This window comes from Phacochoerus africanus, chromosome 3 (assembly GCF_016906955.1).
Source record: "Phacochoerus africanus isolate WHEZ1 chromosome 3, ROS_Pafr_v1, whole genome shotgun sequence".
NCBI classification, from domain to species: domain Eukaryota; kingdom Metazoa; phylum Chordata; class Mammalia; order Artiodactyla; family Suidae; genus Phacochoerus; species Phacochoerus africanus.
Genome location: NC_062546.1, coordinates 29187253 through 29204847, shown reverse-complemented (window position 1 = coordinate 29204847; position 17595 = coordinate 29187253). Strand labels below are relative to the sequence as shown.

Sequence of the window (17595 nt, the reverse complement as noted above, 5' to 3'; positions counted from 1 at the left end):
TCTAAGAGCATTTATACTTGGGAATACGGAATTGGATGCCATCTTTACTTTGAAATGTAAAATGAAAGTTTTGTTTCTACAACATTCCCCTCAACACCAGCAGAATTAGGATGTCTCACCTACGATGTTTTCATTTCCTATTTCTTCCCTTTCTGACTTCTTCTGCATCAATTTTCTTCCAAGTTTAAAGCCAGAGGACAAAAAGCATTGTGTAAACAACTGTAAAAATATACACTTTTGTTTCTGATTTTTGTATAAGTAAAGCAATGCAGCAAAATACAAGCACATATGCTAAAAAGTAAAAACTATAATTTATGTACACACATATCCAGCAAATTAATTCAAAAGTAAGGGAGTATTTTTCACAAGTTTAAATTCTGTTGTATATATGAATATAAATATGCATTTATTTATTTATAACCAAACATCACACCCATGTAAAAGGGTGGAAACTTACCACTTTTAGTTCGGCATGAATCAAATCCTGGGCAGCAGTTGACAGAAGTGTATCTGCTCCTCCCTTCTTCTTCCACATCATCAGTCTTTGGGTAGGAGGTGCAAGTTCCAAAACCATGAGTGTGTCCGTAAAGGAAGTAAGCTGTCTATGCATAATTTTGCTACTGATCTCCTTGACTGGATCTATGAGCAATTTCCTCTTTTTGCCTTTTCTTTTTTCAGCAATATCTAAATATAAGAAATAGGTACAAATGTGACTGGTTGTATAGCTTTGTAAAATGATATTCTAGGCACTGCACATCTCAGAAATGTCCACAAGACTACCTACAGAGTTGCCTTAGGAAGAAAATTCCCTTCTCTCTATTGAAAATTATGCTTTATAAGGTTTTTGCGCAGCTAGTATTTCTTAGTAGCCAATAGCTGACACATTTTGCAAAGTGCTTAGGACGGCCCCTCTTGACCCAGTTAAGTGGACAACCGAGAAATGTGGAGTAGAGAGTATATTTCACAAGGAAGTCACTCAGTTTTTAGATTCCTTAAAATATCTACCTAACAGGGTAACTCTTTGAAACATTACTTTATATTTGCCCAGTGTATTTTTCCCTCTCCCATTGAAACTCGTATACAAACTCCAAGTAGGTACCTAGACCAATGGGATTTCACTTCTTTAAGTAATTTTGCCAGGTAGACAGAAGAAGTCAAGTTTTTCCTTAATAAAGATGCAAAAGGGGAAGGAGGAGGTTAGATTTCATGGAACAGGTGATCTGAAATCAGACTGAGCCAGAAGGAAACTGTTTGCTGATGTGCCTCAGTAATATCCTGAAAACATGACAAGATCCCAGAGCAGCTGGCTATGTGATGGCCCCTGACATTATGCAGGCTGAGACAGTGTCAAAAACTGGTGTGGCTGATGACCAGAGGTTCCCGTCCACCTGCAATACCCCTCCCCCAAACTTTGATACTACACGGCTCAGGGCAGACAGGGGAGCTAAGCAGATTGAATTCCTTGCCAAGCAAGTAGGATGGGGGCTTAGAGTTGAATTTGGTGAAGAAAAAGTTGAATGCTTTATTCCTTGCATGCCTTGCATTTATAAACTGAAACTCATATCAATTACACCACTTAAAACTAGGATATTCTTCAAAGGTCTAGTTATATATTAGTTTCATATTCAGTGCCTCTCTTCTGGTCCTATTATTTTGTCTTACTTTGTATTCATTTGAATATTTATCTTCCTGATCAGATTGTAAGCTTCTAAAGAAGATTTAAAAAGTAGGAACTATGCCATCTTCTTTTCTGGGCCCAACATAGAATAATGGCTTAATAGCTCCTGACACTGAACTCAGCTTTAAATTTTCCAGTTTCCCAACTGGATAGATGGTTTGACCAGGACTGAATATAGTGAAAGGATCATCTCAAATTTCTTCACACTCTTCCTTTATTGTATTACAAATGTTATCATTAGATTGACTATCTCCTATAATATTTTAAGAATTATTCAGCTATCTCAGAAATAAAATTGTAGTGCATCAAAAATAAAAATAAAAACATGAATGACTCTGACCTGAAGTATCAATTGGCTCAAGTGTAAATCCTTCCTCTTCATTTGATAATGTGGTTTCATCCATTTTTTCATTTTCAGGTGGGCATATACACTCCGGATTATCTGGTTCTACTAGTCAACATTGCCATAAAAGGATTTATAAAAAAAAATAATGGTTATGTTGCAAGCTAAAGGACTATATGAGAATTAAAGGGAAAGATAAACTAACTGTAGATTTATATTGCTAACCAGAGCCACACATGAATTCTTAGAATCATGTATTTATTTAATAGAGTTGAGGAGGCTCAGAGATTATATGGTCTGGGACCCACAGTGACCAGGTGAGTCAAGTATTATCACCCTCTTTTGCACCTGTGACGTCTAAGGCTGGGTTACAGTCACAGCAGAAGTGAAAACAATAGTAGCAACCACAGTAAATGACTGATACAAATTTGTATTCTGTTAATAATTAGTTGACCCATAAAGAACCGTACATAACTAGTTTTTTATTGCCTGCCTCTTTTTACATCTTAAGTTTCTATTTCTGTGTTAGAAAGCAAATGTGACATTGAAAAGAGTGAAAAATCAAAATGAGAATAACTGTACTTTTAATTCTTAAGAAAAATCAACTGAGATACTTTCACATGAATTTCAAGCAGAACATATCCATAGGCATTCCTGTCGTGGCTCAGTGGGTTAAGAACCTGATATAGAGTCCATAAGGATGTGGGTTCTATCCCTGGCCTCACTTAGTGGGTTAAGGATCTGGCATTGCCACAAGCTGTGGCAGAGGTCACAGATGCAGCCCAGGAACTTCCATACACCGCAGGTGCGGCCATAAAAAGAAAAAAAGAAAATATTCCTATATTTGTAATTTCTCTTAAACTGCATGTAGATTGTCAAGCCATATTAATACTAATATGTTAACACTGATGATAATAATCTTCATGTCAAATATTAATAATGCTTTTACCACATAACATTTATTAATAATTCAAAAATAGGGTATTTTGGCAAAGTATTTAAATGCGCTCTCATAACATAAACCCACCCCTGTTTAAATATCCATCATTACACCTTTATCAGAAACTTATTTTCTCTTCCTTATCATCTAGAGTCAGGAAGAGTCCAAGACAAGATTCTTTATTATCTTTCACTGTACTATTGTGCTACTTAAACCCTTAAGCTTTGAGACTTAATTTGAATATTACTGTCTGTTCACTTTCTACACAAAGGAAAATTCCAACATACCCACTATTGTATTGGGAAGCTCAGGAGGCAGGGAAATTTCCCTATTCAAATGCATGTCTTCTAGCAGGATATTTGGATCATCTTGCAACAGATTGTCTTCAAAAAACACAATAAACACTTTTGTTATACAGAACTGAATCTGCCATTTGTTCACTAAACACTTGACATTATTGTATACAAAGAGCTGTGAAGGGATTAAAAAAAAATGAGTGAACCCCACTTAATTAGATTTGATTGGTTATATAGACTACCACATCTCATGAATATAACATAGAATTTTATATGTTTAATTTCCTTTCCTTTATTAAAAAATCTATTTTTACATGTTAATTTCAGGAAATAATTCCCTAAACTAATATCAAGATAGTAGCCTTGTACAAAGCCATGTTTGGATTTCAAATCAATAAGTGAAAGTTTTCAAACTCTTCTGGTAGAAATCTAAGGTAGAGTCACTGTTTTTTGAGTTTTCAAATTTCAAAAACTTTACCATAACCAGACTTTAACTGTAAACTAGAGAATTTAACAAAGATTTGATAGGTAATGGCCAATATCTTTAAAATTATGTGTATTTGGATTTCCCAGTTTTTGTCTACCCTATTTCTATGATTACTTTATAAATATAAAATGATAATGTAACATGCTGGATAGATCCTCTAGAATAGCCAACTGTCCCATAAGCTCCGTTAAAGAAAACAATGTTTGAGGAGTTCCTTTGGCCAAGGATCTGGCATTGTCACTGCAGCCACTCAGGTCACTGCTGTGGCAAGGGTATGATCCCTAGCCTGGGAACTTTTATATGCCGCAGGCACAGCAAAAAAGAGAGAAAAAGAGAAAATGATGTTTTCTGCTATACGATGTAGTATATTTTGCAAGGAACATACTAACCTCACTCCTTCCTCTCTAAAAACTAGGAATTTGTGAGGATAAAAGCAAATATTTCACAACCTATATGGAAAATGTGTTTAAACAGATGGCTATTTACTTAGACCTAGCCTAAACGTTTAAATACACCATAGGCTTTGAAAACTTGATAAAAAATGTGTTGACCTATATGACACAGAAACATACTTGAAATTCTAATTTGATCAAATAAAATTTCTAGCACCTTGTAGTAATGTGATTGAAAGAAGTACCCAGTTTCTATATGACCAGATAGCATACCAATCATTTCTCCTGCAGCCCCTTCATCTCCAAATCCATCTCCACTGTCATAAAACAGAGATTTTTCTCCAAAGAGGCTTCCAGAACTATGTTCAACTAAAGGACCACTGGAATTCAGCAATATGTTGTCATCAAAGAAGCTATGTCTTCTAAGGATTTCGGCTTCCTCCCCTAAATAAATATACATCATTAATACTGAGTTTGTCATAGAAACACAGAATTTTAAAGTTAAAAGCTAGGATTTATATATCATCTTGTATAGCTCCCCCATTTGCAGAGAAAAATGAGAGCAAAAATTTTTATTTGAATTATTCAACTAAAGCCATTCTGCTAATCAGTGAAGACTGAATATATAGTGTAATGCTTTTTTCTAATACAATAAGGAAAAATTGCCAAAATATCAAGATAGAGTTTTTAGTGGTGATATAGTTTAATAACTTCCCAGAAGGTTATTATTGGCAGTGGAATTATTTATTCTACTTTAGGTGGGTCATATCCCGTTTGAACAAGTATTATTTCATATTATTTCAAGAAGAGTTGCTTGAACTCTTTGTCCATAATAAGTATTTGGAAAATAAAGAAGCATGTTTGCCTTCTTAGTAATGAAAAGTTAGGCAAAATATTAAAGAATGGGCTTACAACATTTGTTCAGTAAATATTTATTGAATGACGTATTAGGCAATATGTTAGGGATTGGAAATACAGCAGTAAAAAAGACCTGGACAGCAAATACAAACTGAGTGCTTATTATGTGTATTATACAGTAGAAAATAGTATTATAATCTTCATTGTATAGACAAGGAAATATCCACAGATTGGCTTCATAACAGGCACACAGGCACACCCTAATAAATGACACCCAGGATCTGAACCCAGCAAAGATAGTCTTAGTGTCAGTGTTAGAATTTTGGCAAAATAGAGACTCATGAAAGAAAACTCCTAAGACACTGAGAGCAGCAGATAAATGAACTCCCGGCTCCAAACTGACTTGCTTCCAGATTGGCCGTCAGCACATGCATATTCTTTCCCTTCTTTGGGTGTGAATCTGGATCCAAAAGGCTGAAACCCCAGAAGTCAGAGGTTGGTCTTTTTCCCCCTTCCTCTAACAACCCATGTTGGTGCTAGTCAGTAAAGAAAATCATGAAATATCACACACTGGAAATTCTTCTGTAGGACTACATCTTCTGGAAAGAAAGAGCAAAATGAGGAGTTCCGGTTATAGCACAGCAGAAATGAATCCGACTAGGAACCATGAGGTTGCAGGTTCAATCCCTGGCCTCGCTCAGTGGGTTAAGGATTCGGTGTTGCTGTGAGCTATGACGTAGGTCACAGACGTGGCTCGGATCCTAAGTTGCTGTGACTCTGGCATAGGCTGGCAGCTATAGCTCTGATTTCGACCCCTAGCCTGGGAACCTCCATATGCCATGATTGTGGCCCTAAAAAGACAAAAAAAAAAAAGAAAGAAAAAAGAAAGAGATAAAAAAGGCAACTTTCATCACACTGAACTAAAGTTTTGCTCAAAAGAAAAGATGGACTTTTTCAAAAGAACTAAAAATACATTCACATCTTCCAGGTACAGCTTAATAGCTCCCAAAAGAATAGTTAGTCTTAGTCAATAAGATAATAACATTTATGAACAAATACTATATTCTGAGCACTAAGCATCATGAGAATCTGAGATAAGACCAAAGAATTAAAGAAATAATTTTACGCTTTTGCTCATATTATAATCCAAAATAGGATGGATTAGTATTAAACATTTCTTAGAGGACATTAGGTTTGGGCTAGTTTTTGAGGGAAAGAAAACCACTTAGTGAAGAGTACTGAAGGAGGAAATAAGGGTAATAACTATGTGACATCGCTAGTAGTATCCTAATTTTACAGATAGGGCAGTAAACCTCAGAAAAGCTAGATAATTTGCCCAATATCACACAGAAAATCAATAGAGAAAGCCCAAATTCAAACCCAGATCTGTCAGTCTACTCAGAATATTTTCTTTCCACCTTTTCTAATTGTAGAAGACAGACCTGAGGACAATTAAATTATATTGGTGGGCTGGAAAGATATTTGCTTAACTAGAAGAAAAAGTCAGTACTGATGTAAAACAAATAAAGTTCATGGAATAAAGATGGTCATAAGTTGGTAGAGGGCCTTGAATAGGCAGGGTTGTCTATTAGTAGGGAATAGGGACCCAAGTCATTGAAGAACAGAAACGTGATATGAAAAAAGAGTGGAATTTAAGGACAACTGCTCTTGCAGAGATGTATAAAATGTGGGAAGAGACTAGAAGAAGATGTGTAGGCCTTCAGTACTAACTACATTAGTGGTTAGAGAAGTAGAAAGAAGACAAGACACATTTCCATTTTTTAAAAAAATCAGTACTGGTATGAAGCTTATAGAAAGTATAGTTAAAAGTGTTATTGAGGAGTAAATGGGATAATTATTTTAAAACATGTGGCAAATAATTATTCAATAAAAGTCAAGTCTCCTCTTTCTGAAAAAAAAAAAAGGAGGGGGGATCCTAAATTTTCAGGCCTGAAGAAGAGTAGTAACATTTATAGAAAAATGTGTAAAGAATGTCTTGGGCAGTAGGAAATATGATTGATTCTTTACCAATGTGTTACATTTCAAGGTCTATGGTAATAGCCAGTAAGAAATCTGTGTTACATGAGGTATAGTCTGTGTACAGTGCTGGTCCACAGCAGAGTAAATACCCAATTTAGAGGTAAATGGTTTTTTTTTTTTTGTCTTTTGTCTTTTTTTTTTGTTGTTGTTGCTGTTGTTGCTATTTCTTGGGCCGCTCCTTGGGCATATGGAGGTTCCCAGGCTAGGGGTCCAATCCGAGCTGTAGCCACCGGCCTACGCCAGAGCCACGGCAACGCAGGATCCGAGCCGTGTCTGCAACCTACACCACAGCTCATGGCAACGCCGGATCGTTAACCCACTGAGCAAGGGCAGGGACCAAACCCGCAACCTCATGGTTCCTAGTCGGATTCGTTAACCACTGCGCCACGACGGGAACTCCAGAGGTAAATGTTTATAAGGTTTTAATCCAACATCACAGAGTAATTTATACATGTTGGATCTAATAAAAACTTGAGGCTTATATGTTGATTTTTAAATTTTTAATTTTTCTAGTAATTAATTTTTATTGTATTTTACAAATGTATCATTGCATGACAGATAGGAAATTGACAAAATTATAAAACTAGTTTTTCACCACAGATTATTTGGGAAACACAGCTATAGATCATAAAAATTATGGAAGAAGAGTCAGGATGAGAAGAGGAGGTTATGGTGCAGCTCAAGTGTTACTTACTACCTTGACTACCTTCCCCCACCTAAAACATTTAGGCCATCCTTCTCCTACGCTCACTGCCTTGGGCACTATAAGAAAGTCAGAGGTGAATACGACACAGATCTTACCCTCATGGAGTTTTCAGAATATAGACCAATACAATAAATATCATGATACAAGTCAGAGAGTGATAAATGCCATAAAAGGGAGCAAATAGGAGTTCCCTTATGATGCAGCAGGTTAAGGATCTGGTGTTGTCACTGTAGCAGTTCGGGTCACTGCTGTGGCATGGGTTCAATCCCTGGCCCAGGAACTTCTACATGCCATGGGTGTGGCCAAGAAAAAAAGAGAGAGAGCAAATACCATATAGTTAAATTATACCACATAGCGTCGATTCTAAAATACGTTCAAGTTTCTTTCCCAATCAGTGTGTATTTAGTGTGTATTTCCTTCTTACTCCCAAGCTATTTTTAAATCTGTTATTTTACAATTGATATCCTATTAGAAGAAATATATATTTTGAAAACTTTATATGCAGCACATGTGTAAAACCTTGTATATATGTTAACTGTAGCAACTGTTTATTTGCATGTCTCTCTCCCAGCCTGAAGCTCCTTCAGGGCAGGAAATGCTACTTTAAACTTTGTATCGACTGTGCCTGTGATAGCACCTGACATATGGTAGATATTCAGTAAAGGTGTGTACTAAGAAGAAAAGTATAGGCTAAGACTGAGTGTTGGCATTGACATCTATAGTAGAAAAAAGGCAAGAATAAATTTATTGGGTTGTTATATTTATACATCAAAAATTTAATATAGAGATATTTTTACTGGCATAGAAATGGCTTTGGCATTGTTTTAATACAAAAATGCAAATAGAATTGATTATGATTTGTAATTTTAATTTTTAAAATATTCTCACCAAAGCTCCCAGCTTGGAAAAGTAGATCATTGCCAAAATCTTCTTTAAGTGTGATTTCTTCTGGTTTGCTTTGGTTCTGAGTAAAGTGTTCTGAAATATCAATAGCACTATGGAGAAAGATAAGATTGAGGAAAATATGTGAACAGAACACAATGATTTTGCATTATACAGCAAAACAAACACCCTTAAAAAAAGGTTTTAGTACAAAATTAAAGGAGATTTTTATTTTCTCAGTAGTATTACTTACAAATACTAGTTCCTTATACATGCATATGATCTCCAGGTTGTCAAATCCAATGGACAATTCTCAATCCTTATCTTACTTACCATAACCAACGGCATTTGAAAATACATGTCCACTCGCTTCCTCATGGAACACGTTCTCCTCTTGGCTTCTGCAGCACCACTATCTCTTGATTTTTTTCCTCATCTCCCAGACTATCAACTATGAGGAATGACTCAACATTCAGAACTCCGATCTCTCTCTTTTTAAAAATCTATGCTCACTTCCTCAGGAATCTCTTATGTCTCAGGCCAACATTCCATCTATACACTAATAATTCTCAAATTTATATATCCCATCCAAACACCTTTCCTGAATTTCAGACTCAGATATTCAACTACTTACCTACTCCCCTTGGATGTGTAAGTCATCTCAAAACTTGTGTCCAAAACCTAATTTACTTCCTTTACCATGCCCCTTTTAAACATGCCATTCTCTAGTTATACTAATCTCATTAAGCGGTAACTCCATTCTCGTGCCAAAAATCATAGTCAACCTTCACTCCTTTGTTTCTCTTAAAGCCATATTCAATCCTTAGCAAATTCTGTCAGCTCTACCTTCAAATCTATATCCACAATTTGACTGTTACCACACTGATAAAATGAAGATTAAGAATTGATCACACCCCATGCTGTACAGTGGAAAAAAAAAAAAAAAGAAGGAGTTCCTGTCGTGGCGCAGTGGTTAACGAATCCGACTAGGAACCATGAGGTTGCGGGTTCGGTCCCTGCCCTTGCTCAGTGGGTTAACGATCCGGCGTTGCCGTGAGCTGTGGTGTAGCTTGCAGACACGGCTCGGATCCTGCGTTGCTGTGGCTCTGGCGCAGGCCGGTGGCTACAGCTCCGATTAGACCCCTAGCCTGGGAACCTCCATATGCCGCGGGAGCGGCCCAAGAAATAGCAAAAAGACAAAAAAAAAAAAAAAAAGAATTGACCACAGACACTGTCATCTCTCACCTAGACTTTATTGTAATAATCTTCTCACAGACTCTCTGCTTCTGCCCTTTCCCCATTTTAGTAAGTAGCAAGAGGAAGCATGTTGAATTCAAGTCAGATCCAGTCACTTTCCTATTCAAAACTCTCCTATGTTCCCTGAGTAAAAGTCCTTATTTATTTATTTTTCTTTTTTACAGCTGCACCTGTGGCATATGGAAGTTCTCAGCCTAGGGATTGAATTGGAGCTGCAGCTGCTGGCCCATGCCACAACCAATGCAGCACTGCTCCGAGCCACATCTGCAATCTAAGCTGCAGCTTGCAGCAATGCCTGGATCTTTAACCCACTGAGGGAGGCCAGGGATTGAACCCACATCCTCATGAAGACTATGTTGGGTTCTTAACCCATTGACCCACAACGGGAACTCCAGAAGTCCTTATTATAGCCTATGACACCTTCTATCATCTGTAGCCCCAGCTACTTCTCTGGCCTCATCTCCTACCACTGGGCCTTTCATTTACTTCACTCCAGTCTCACTTGCCTCATTGCTGTTCCTTGAATGTGTCCAATATGCTTTGCCTTAGTGCCTTTCCATTTGTTCTACCTGGAAATTCTTCCTCACATTACTGAATGCTTCGTTCCTTCACCTCCTTCAGGTTCATGTTTGGACCTTATTAGAAAAGCCTTTCCTGACCTTTCTATTATTTTCTATTTCTCTTCTTAACGAGTATCGTCTCCTGGCATATTGCATATTCACTTGTTTATTTGTTTATTATTTGTCTCCCCCAACTAAAATGTAAGATTCATGAGGCCAGGAGCTATGTTTTTCATTGCTATCTCCTCAGTGCCTAGCATATGGAAGGCACCCAAGAAATACTCAATGAATGAACATACTGCTAATATTGCAAACCACTTTCAGCAAACATGATGATACATTTTCGGTGTTGTACTTTGAAATTTCACACTAAGTTTAAGTCTTTGTCAACTGAATGTGTACTTCAGTTGTACTACAGTCTTGGCATTCATGAAATCTGAAGATTAAAAACAATAACTATCAGGAAAATCAAATAGAGGGAAAATAAATAATTTACTTCACATTCTGGGTGTCAAAATCATGAAATTCTTCTGGCAATGTGATAGCAGTGTAAGTTGCTTCAAAACTCTCTTTTGGAAGGTCAACCAGTCCTGAAAAGAAGGAAAAACCACATTTAATAAGCCATGATGCTATATATAATAAACTCCCAATGAAATCCCTACTTTCCCTCACTAGACTATTACTTTGTCTCCTAACTGGTTTCCCTGTATCCACTCCTGCCCCTCTTCAGTCCATTCTCTATAAAAAAGCCAGAGTGATATCATAAATATACAATTGGATCAGAAGACCCCATACTTAAAGAGACTCAGTGACTTCACTAGCACATTTAAATAAAATCCAAATTTCTAATCAGGGCCCTGCACCCCTACAAAATCTACTGGCATCATCTAATGATACTTTCCCTCACTCACTATACTCCAACCATACTGGCCTTTTTGCCCTCTGAATGAGTCAATCATTTTGCCACCTCAAGGCAGTTCCCTCTCCCCAGAATGCTATTCCCTGAGGACGTCTTACATGGCTGCTTCTCATTCTTCAGGTCTGAGTTTAAATTCTATCCTCTCAGAAAGGTTTTTCCTGACTAGCCTCACTTAAATACATTTCTGCTATTTTCTGTTGTAGTACTCTTTTCCTATTCCTTCATAATATAATCTATAAGTATTATAATAATTCTTTTAAGAACCCTTTTAATTATCTGATTTCCTTACCAGAACAGAAGGGATTTTATTTTTGTTTGTCCTTGTATCCCAGAGCCCAACATAATGTTTCACCCAAAATATGGGATCAATAAATATATACAGAATATATAAATGAGATAATGAACAAATTTACTTCTTTGAACCAAATTTGATGTGATTATAAATCTACAGAGAGATGCTACAAATATTTTAAACGAAGAAAAAAACCTTGTCAATCTTGATTCAACAATACTAATTGAAGGAACAGTATGTGCAAGAAATGAGACAAGTACTATAAGAGATTCAGAAAATAAATACAACAAAGATTTGCCTTCAAGGGAGCTTGCAGTCTAGTGTGGGAGGCAAGATAAACATAACATAGGTGGAAAATGATGAATGTCTTAAAATTAAAATTAAATTACTATTTGAAGGCATTCATTTATGACACGTAAATCTCTAGCACTTTGGAATGCTGAGATTTTCTATAGTATTTCATAAATAGAATGCTACTTAGAGTCCTGAGAATTCTGAGAACAATGACAATTATTGATATCTAGGTGCTGTCAATCACACTATTTCTAATATATCTCATAAAGGCAAAAACAGATAAGACAAACTAAGTGACCCATTAAACCTGAATATCAGTTTCTTATACAAACGTAGTAGCTGTAAGTATATTTCTTATCAAATTTTTGAAGGCATAACCTCTTCCTGCCAGCACAGGAAAAGAGCAAAGAAAATAATATACTTTGTTCGTTAGCTGTGGAAACTTAGATTCAGTCAAAAGGAAGTTTACATTCACTACATTTACCCTAGAATTACAGAGTGCTGCCAATTAAAAGAGCCCACCCAAAATAAAAATGCAGAAGGGAAAAAAGAGCAGTAAGACAAGTCAATATTGCACATATACCTGGGCGAAATGTCATCTTCATTTTAAGCAATGCTTCACTGCAATCTGCCAAAAGATATTTTGCCTTCCTATTATAGATTCGAACAACTCCCAAAAGAAGGTGTCCTGAAGTTCGAAGTGCAATTTTCACCTTTCAATAATTTTTAAAGTATTAGAATATTAAAAATTAGATCACAAACCCTGTTTTTTGAGAATTACAAAATCATAAGAATTTATTCTCTTTATGAAGCAGACATTTTGTATTCTTACTTAAGTGAATCAGTTAACTTTTACCTCATTTTGTAAAATGATTAACTTTTTTATTCAGTGAAGATAATCTAATGTGGCATTTAAGTGAAGTATGATATTACTGGTTTTATGGGAAGAAATACAAACTTTACAGTCAGACAGACTTGGGGTCAAGCCTTGGCTCAGTTGCTAAGGCTGAGTCACTTAACTGTCCTGAATTTCAATTAATTAATGGCTATAATTTATTATACACTTATTTAGTGCCAGGCACTGTCCTAAGAGCTTTTCGTTAATTAATTTATTTATTTTTGACAACAATCTGTATTTACCGAAGAAAAAATTGAGACTCAGACACAATAAGCAGCATGCCCAAAGTGACAAAACTATTAAGTGATGGAGAGGATTTAAATTTAGATTTTACCAACTCAGAAATTCATGCTCTTAATTACCACACTTCACTGAGGCTAAAAGAAGCCTCTCTTGGGATCATTGTGAAGATTTAGCAAACTAATGAACATAAAAGTCTAGCCTAGTGCCTGACAAGTAAGTTTTCAATTATAATTCGTCCTTCTCTCAAGAAGAAAAACTTAGCCCATAAAAATATTAAAATAATTCTTTAATGCAAATTCTAATAGCTTGTTACAGTGTCTTATAATAAACAGAGTACTTTATGAAGTGTTTTCATATATATTTTGATTTATACTAAATCCTCTTTTCTTTCTACTCTCCCTATTCAGTCACTCACTATTTTTCTAAGAAACACTCATTTGGTACCTACTACATATACAATATTTTGTTGGGAATAAGGAACAATCACAAAATATGTATAAGATATGGCCTCTATCCTTCAGGATTCAATCTCTTCATCATAAACATATAAAACAGTTAATTACCAACAGAAACAAATATATGTTTATGTTCAGACAATAAATGATTTAGGAATTAAAAGAGAGAAGACCATCTGGGAAGCAATATTTCCTTGGAAATGTATTGCATTATTTAATGTATTTTAACTCCTTTCCTCTCCATAAGTCATGGCAAATACATACTATAATTTTAATCAATAACATACCTTAGGTGAAAGAATTTTTTCAATGGTTATCTCTAGATTACACTCAAATACATGGGCCTTAGTGAGTTTCTTCTCCCAGTGAGCTGCAAGCCAGATTTTGGCCAATGGCCCTCGCTTACTCATAAGCACATGTGTGTAGAACATGCTGCCTGTATTCCTCAGTAGTTTTTAATGAACTAGAGAGAACATTAAAAGATATTTAAATTTTGATACAAAAATCTTTCAGTGCATTTTTACAGCAAGCAAAAGCATTTTTCATTAATTCTATTAAATAACAGAGTACCTTCTAATTCAATGTGTAATTCAATTCAAATTCTTTTCTGTTCTTTCTTTTTCTTTTTATGGTAGCACCTGGGGCATATGGAAGTTCCTGGGCTAGGGGTTGAATTGGAGCTGCAGCTGCAGGGCTTCACCACAGCCACAGCAACACCAGATTCGAGCCCTACCTGTGACCTACTTCACAGCTTGTGGCAACAAGATTCTTAACCCACTGAGGGAGGCCAGGGATTTAACCCACATCCTCCCAGAGACTATGTGGGATCCTTAACCCACTGAGCCACAATGAGAACTCCCTCAAATTATTTTCTTGTAAAAAGAAACTTTTAATTTTCTTTACATACAAAACTATAAACTAATGACACAGCTCTATATAAGACTGTGAACCACATCTCATTTAAATGCATTCTGATCAATGACCCCTTCTTACATTTTACATATCTTATCCTACAAAAGATTTGAGTTCTCTTAATATGACCAAATAAATAGAGGAGGAAGGCTGAAAAAAACAGGGGATGGAAATAGTGAAAAAATGATAGAATAGGAAATGTTAGACAAAACTAAGAAAAGCAAAGGTCATCACTTTTCTAAAACTTAAGAATGTGAGAAGTGTTGGGTCATTGATTTATATCCAGGTATTGAATTTCTTTGTTCTCTTTAAGATGCTATGTTCAACAACTGGTAATTTTTGGAGTTCCCGTTGTGGCTCAGTGGTTAACCAACCCAACTAGGAACCAGTGTGGGTTCGATCCCTGGCCTTGCTCAGTGGGTTAAGGATCCCTCTTTGCTGTGAGCTGTGGTGTAGGTCGCAGATGCGGCTTGGATCCCGCGTTGCTGTGGCTCGGGTGTAGGCCGGCAGCAACAGCTCCAATTAAACCCCTAGCCTGGGAACCCCCACATGCCGTGGAAGCGGCCCCAGAAAAGGCAAAAAGACCAAAAAAAAAAAAAAGTTAATTTTTGAAATTGAAATAATGGAACACCAAAGAACCATAAAGTAGAAAAATCAAAGTAAGAAACTACAGGAAAAGAATCAGAAGAAAGGAAGAAAAAAAGAATCAAAGTGGAATGTTTTTAAATAAGAAGGGTAAAAGAAAACCTTCATTTAAAGACCAAAAATTTGCACATTTCTACAAATTGTACTGTCCTCAATAACACTGTAAGGCTCCACTATTAGGCAAAGGCATATATTAACACTTTCGCAGACTTCTGGAGAAGAATCAAGTTATTCCTTAGATAAAAAATATTCTTAAACTGCCACTAGAGAAGCATCTTTTTGCTTCTTATCTGATAAAAGAAAACTGAACCAAATGAATACAAAGCAAAATCAGCCACAGAATTAAAAATTTAGGTGAACTTTGATCAATACCCACTTCTGCCCTGAGAATCAAATCACTGGGCCCAAAATGTCATGAAATCTACCAAACCACATTCCTCAACGGGTCGGCGAGAGATTTAATATGTATGACCTATGCCTGCCTTGGCTCCACTTTCTTCCTTTCTAGTCTGCGCTAGACTTGGTAACTTGGAATAAATTTCAATTTATCTTTTTCCATTGCTCCCAGGTGTACGATTACTAATGTACTTTAAGAAAAAAAACAAAAACAAAAACAAAACAGGAGTTCCCGTCGTGGCGCAGTGGTTAACAAATCCGACTAGGAACCCTGAGGTTGCGGGTTCGATCCCCGCCCTTGCTCAGTGGGTTCAGGATCTGGCGTTGCCGTGAGCTGTGGTGTAGGTTGCAGACGTGGCTTGGATCCTGCGTTGCTGTGGCTCTGGCCTAGGCTGGCAGCTACAGCTCTGATTAGACCCCTAGCCTGGGAACCTCCATATGCCGCAGGAGCGGCCCAAGAAATGGCAAAAAAAAAAAAAAAACAACCCACCAACCCTGTGATTTAACATTCCCGAAAACTTGATTTTCCTGAGAACAACCCCCCCCCAAAAAAAAGCCCCACAGGTCCTGCGAGTTATTTCTAGTTTGAATTGACTTTATGCAAAGTAAAGTACGTGGAACTAGGAGCCAGGAGGTGGCCTTAATTCGTGGGAAAGAGTCCCGGGAGAGGAGGGGTGAAGGCGGTGGGCCAAAGGGGCAGAGAGTGGACGCTGAGGTGAGCGGGTGGGGGGAGAGGCACAGGGGCGCTGTTTCTGCGGACCGAGAAGGGGGGAGGGGCGAGGAACGGGAGGCGCTGGGGTGGGGTGCGGGGAGGGGAGGGAGGCTGTGAAGAGAAAAGAGCGAACGCCAAGGTCTCCCGTCACACACGACCCCTCCGAGGTGAAGGCCGGGTTCTCAGAACACCGAAGCTGAGGGGTGACAGCGAACGTCCGTTTCCTCTCCTCAGGCGAGATCCCTCAGGGCTCGCGCCGGTGAGGAGCCTAGGGGGGCAGGTGTGGTGATGAGGGTGGCCACCGTGACTCAGCCCGCCTCCAGCCCCCAAGTCCCGCCAGGCGCCCTACTTCCAGCGCGGGGTCTGAGGCGAGGTGCGCCGGAGCACGGGATGGAGGAGTCGCCGGGTCAGCACCTACGATCCTAGACGCCTTGCTCCCCTGAAGTGCTAGGCGTCAGGGAGTGCGCTGCCGGACGGTGGGCGGGGCGGAGCAATGGGCTGCGGCTGGGGCGGGGCGGGAGGAGGGGCATCTGGGAAGGGGCGTGTCTAGGAGCGGGGCAGCGGGCAGGGCGGTGAGCTGGGGCTGAGGCGGGGCAGAGAGCAGGCTGAGGGGGCGGAGCAGCAGGAGTGGGTGGGGCAAAGGGCGGGGCTTGCTCGTGGAGCTCACCTGCTCAGGGACCAAGTCCCTACAGGACAATTGTGAAAGGTGGTAATGTCTCATCCCTCTGCCTAGTCTCTGAACATCACTAGAATGGAGTCTCATCTCTTCCACTTATGAGTGAGGGGTCCCTGAAGAGATCATTTGATCTCTTTAACCTCAGTTTTTCTCATCTGTAGAACGGAAATGATGATAATAAAAGTGCACTTTGTCAGGGTATTGTAAGAAATAAGTGAGATGAAGCATGTAAAGAACCTACCAGTAATAAACGCTCAATAAATATTAACTACCATTACTGCTGTTGTTATTAAAAAGATCATTCAGGAGTTCCCGTCGTGGCTCAGTGGTTAACGAATCCGAGTAGGAACCATGAGGTTGCGGGTTCGATCCCTGCCCTTGCTCAGTGGGTTCAGGATCCGGCGTTGCCGTGAGCTGTGGTGTAGGTTGCAGACGCGGCTCGGATCCCGCGTTGCTGTGGCTCTGGCCTGGGCCAGTGGCTACAGCTCCAATTGGACCCCTAGCCTGGGAACCTCCATATGCCATGGGAGCGGCCCAAGAAATAGCAAAAAAAAGACCAAAAAAAAAAATCATTCACGTTGACCTACAATTTAGGGAAAGCAAACACTTTCCTTCCTGGAATATCACAGCTTTCAATAACTAAAGCCAATTGCTACACGTAAGAAAAATCATACAAGAGCAGAAGGATATCAAGGATGGTTTCCTCCTTGAACT

General features: G+C 38.3%; 1 protein-coding gene across 1 annotated transcript in view; it reads right to left on the bottom strand.

Moving 5' to 3' along the window:
- Positions 1-16641, bottom strand: part of RAD21L1 (RAD21 cohesin complex component like 1) — a 32029-nt gene extending 15388 nt beyond the window's left edge. Inside the window, exons 1-9 of the mRNA XM_047770346.1 lie at positions 16555-16641; positions 13828-14003; positions 12528-12657; positions 10936-11029; positions 8629-8735; positions 4410-4580; positions 3249-3344; positions 458-684; positions 120-219 (exon numbers count right to left, since the gene is read on the bottom strand). Of these exons, the coding sequence (XP_047626302.1) occupies positions 120-219; positions 458-684; positions 3249-3344; positions 4410-4580; positions 8629-8735; positions 10936-11029; positions 12528-12657; positions 13828-13971 (1069 nt within the window). The 5' untranslated portion in view covers positions 13972-14003; positions 16555-16641. The remainder of the gene's footprint in view (positions 1-119; positions 220-457; positions 685-3248; positions 3345-4409; positions 4581-8628; positions 8736-10935; positions 11030-12527; positions 12658-13827; positions 14004-16554) is intronic.
- Positions 16642-17595: the final 954 nt, after the last annotated feature.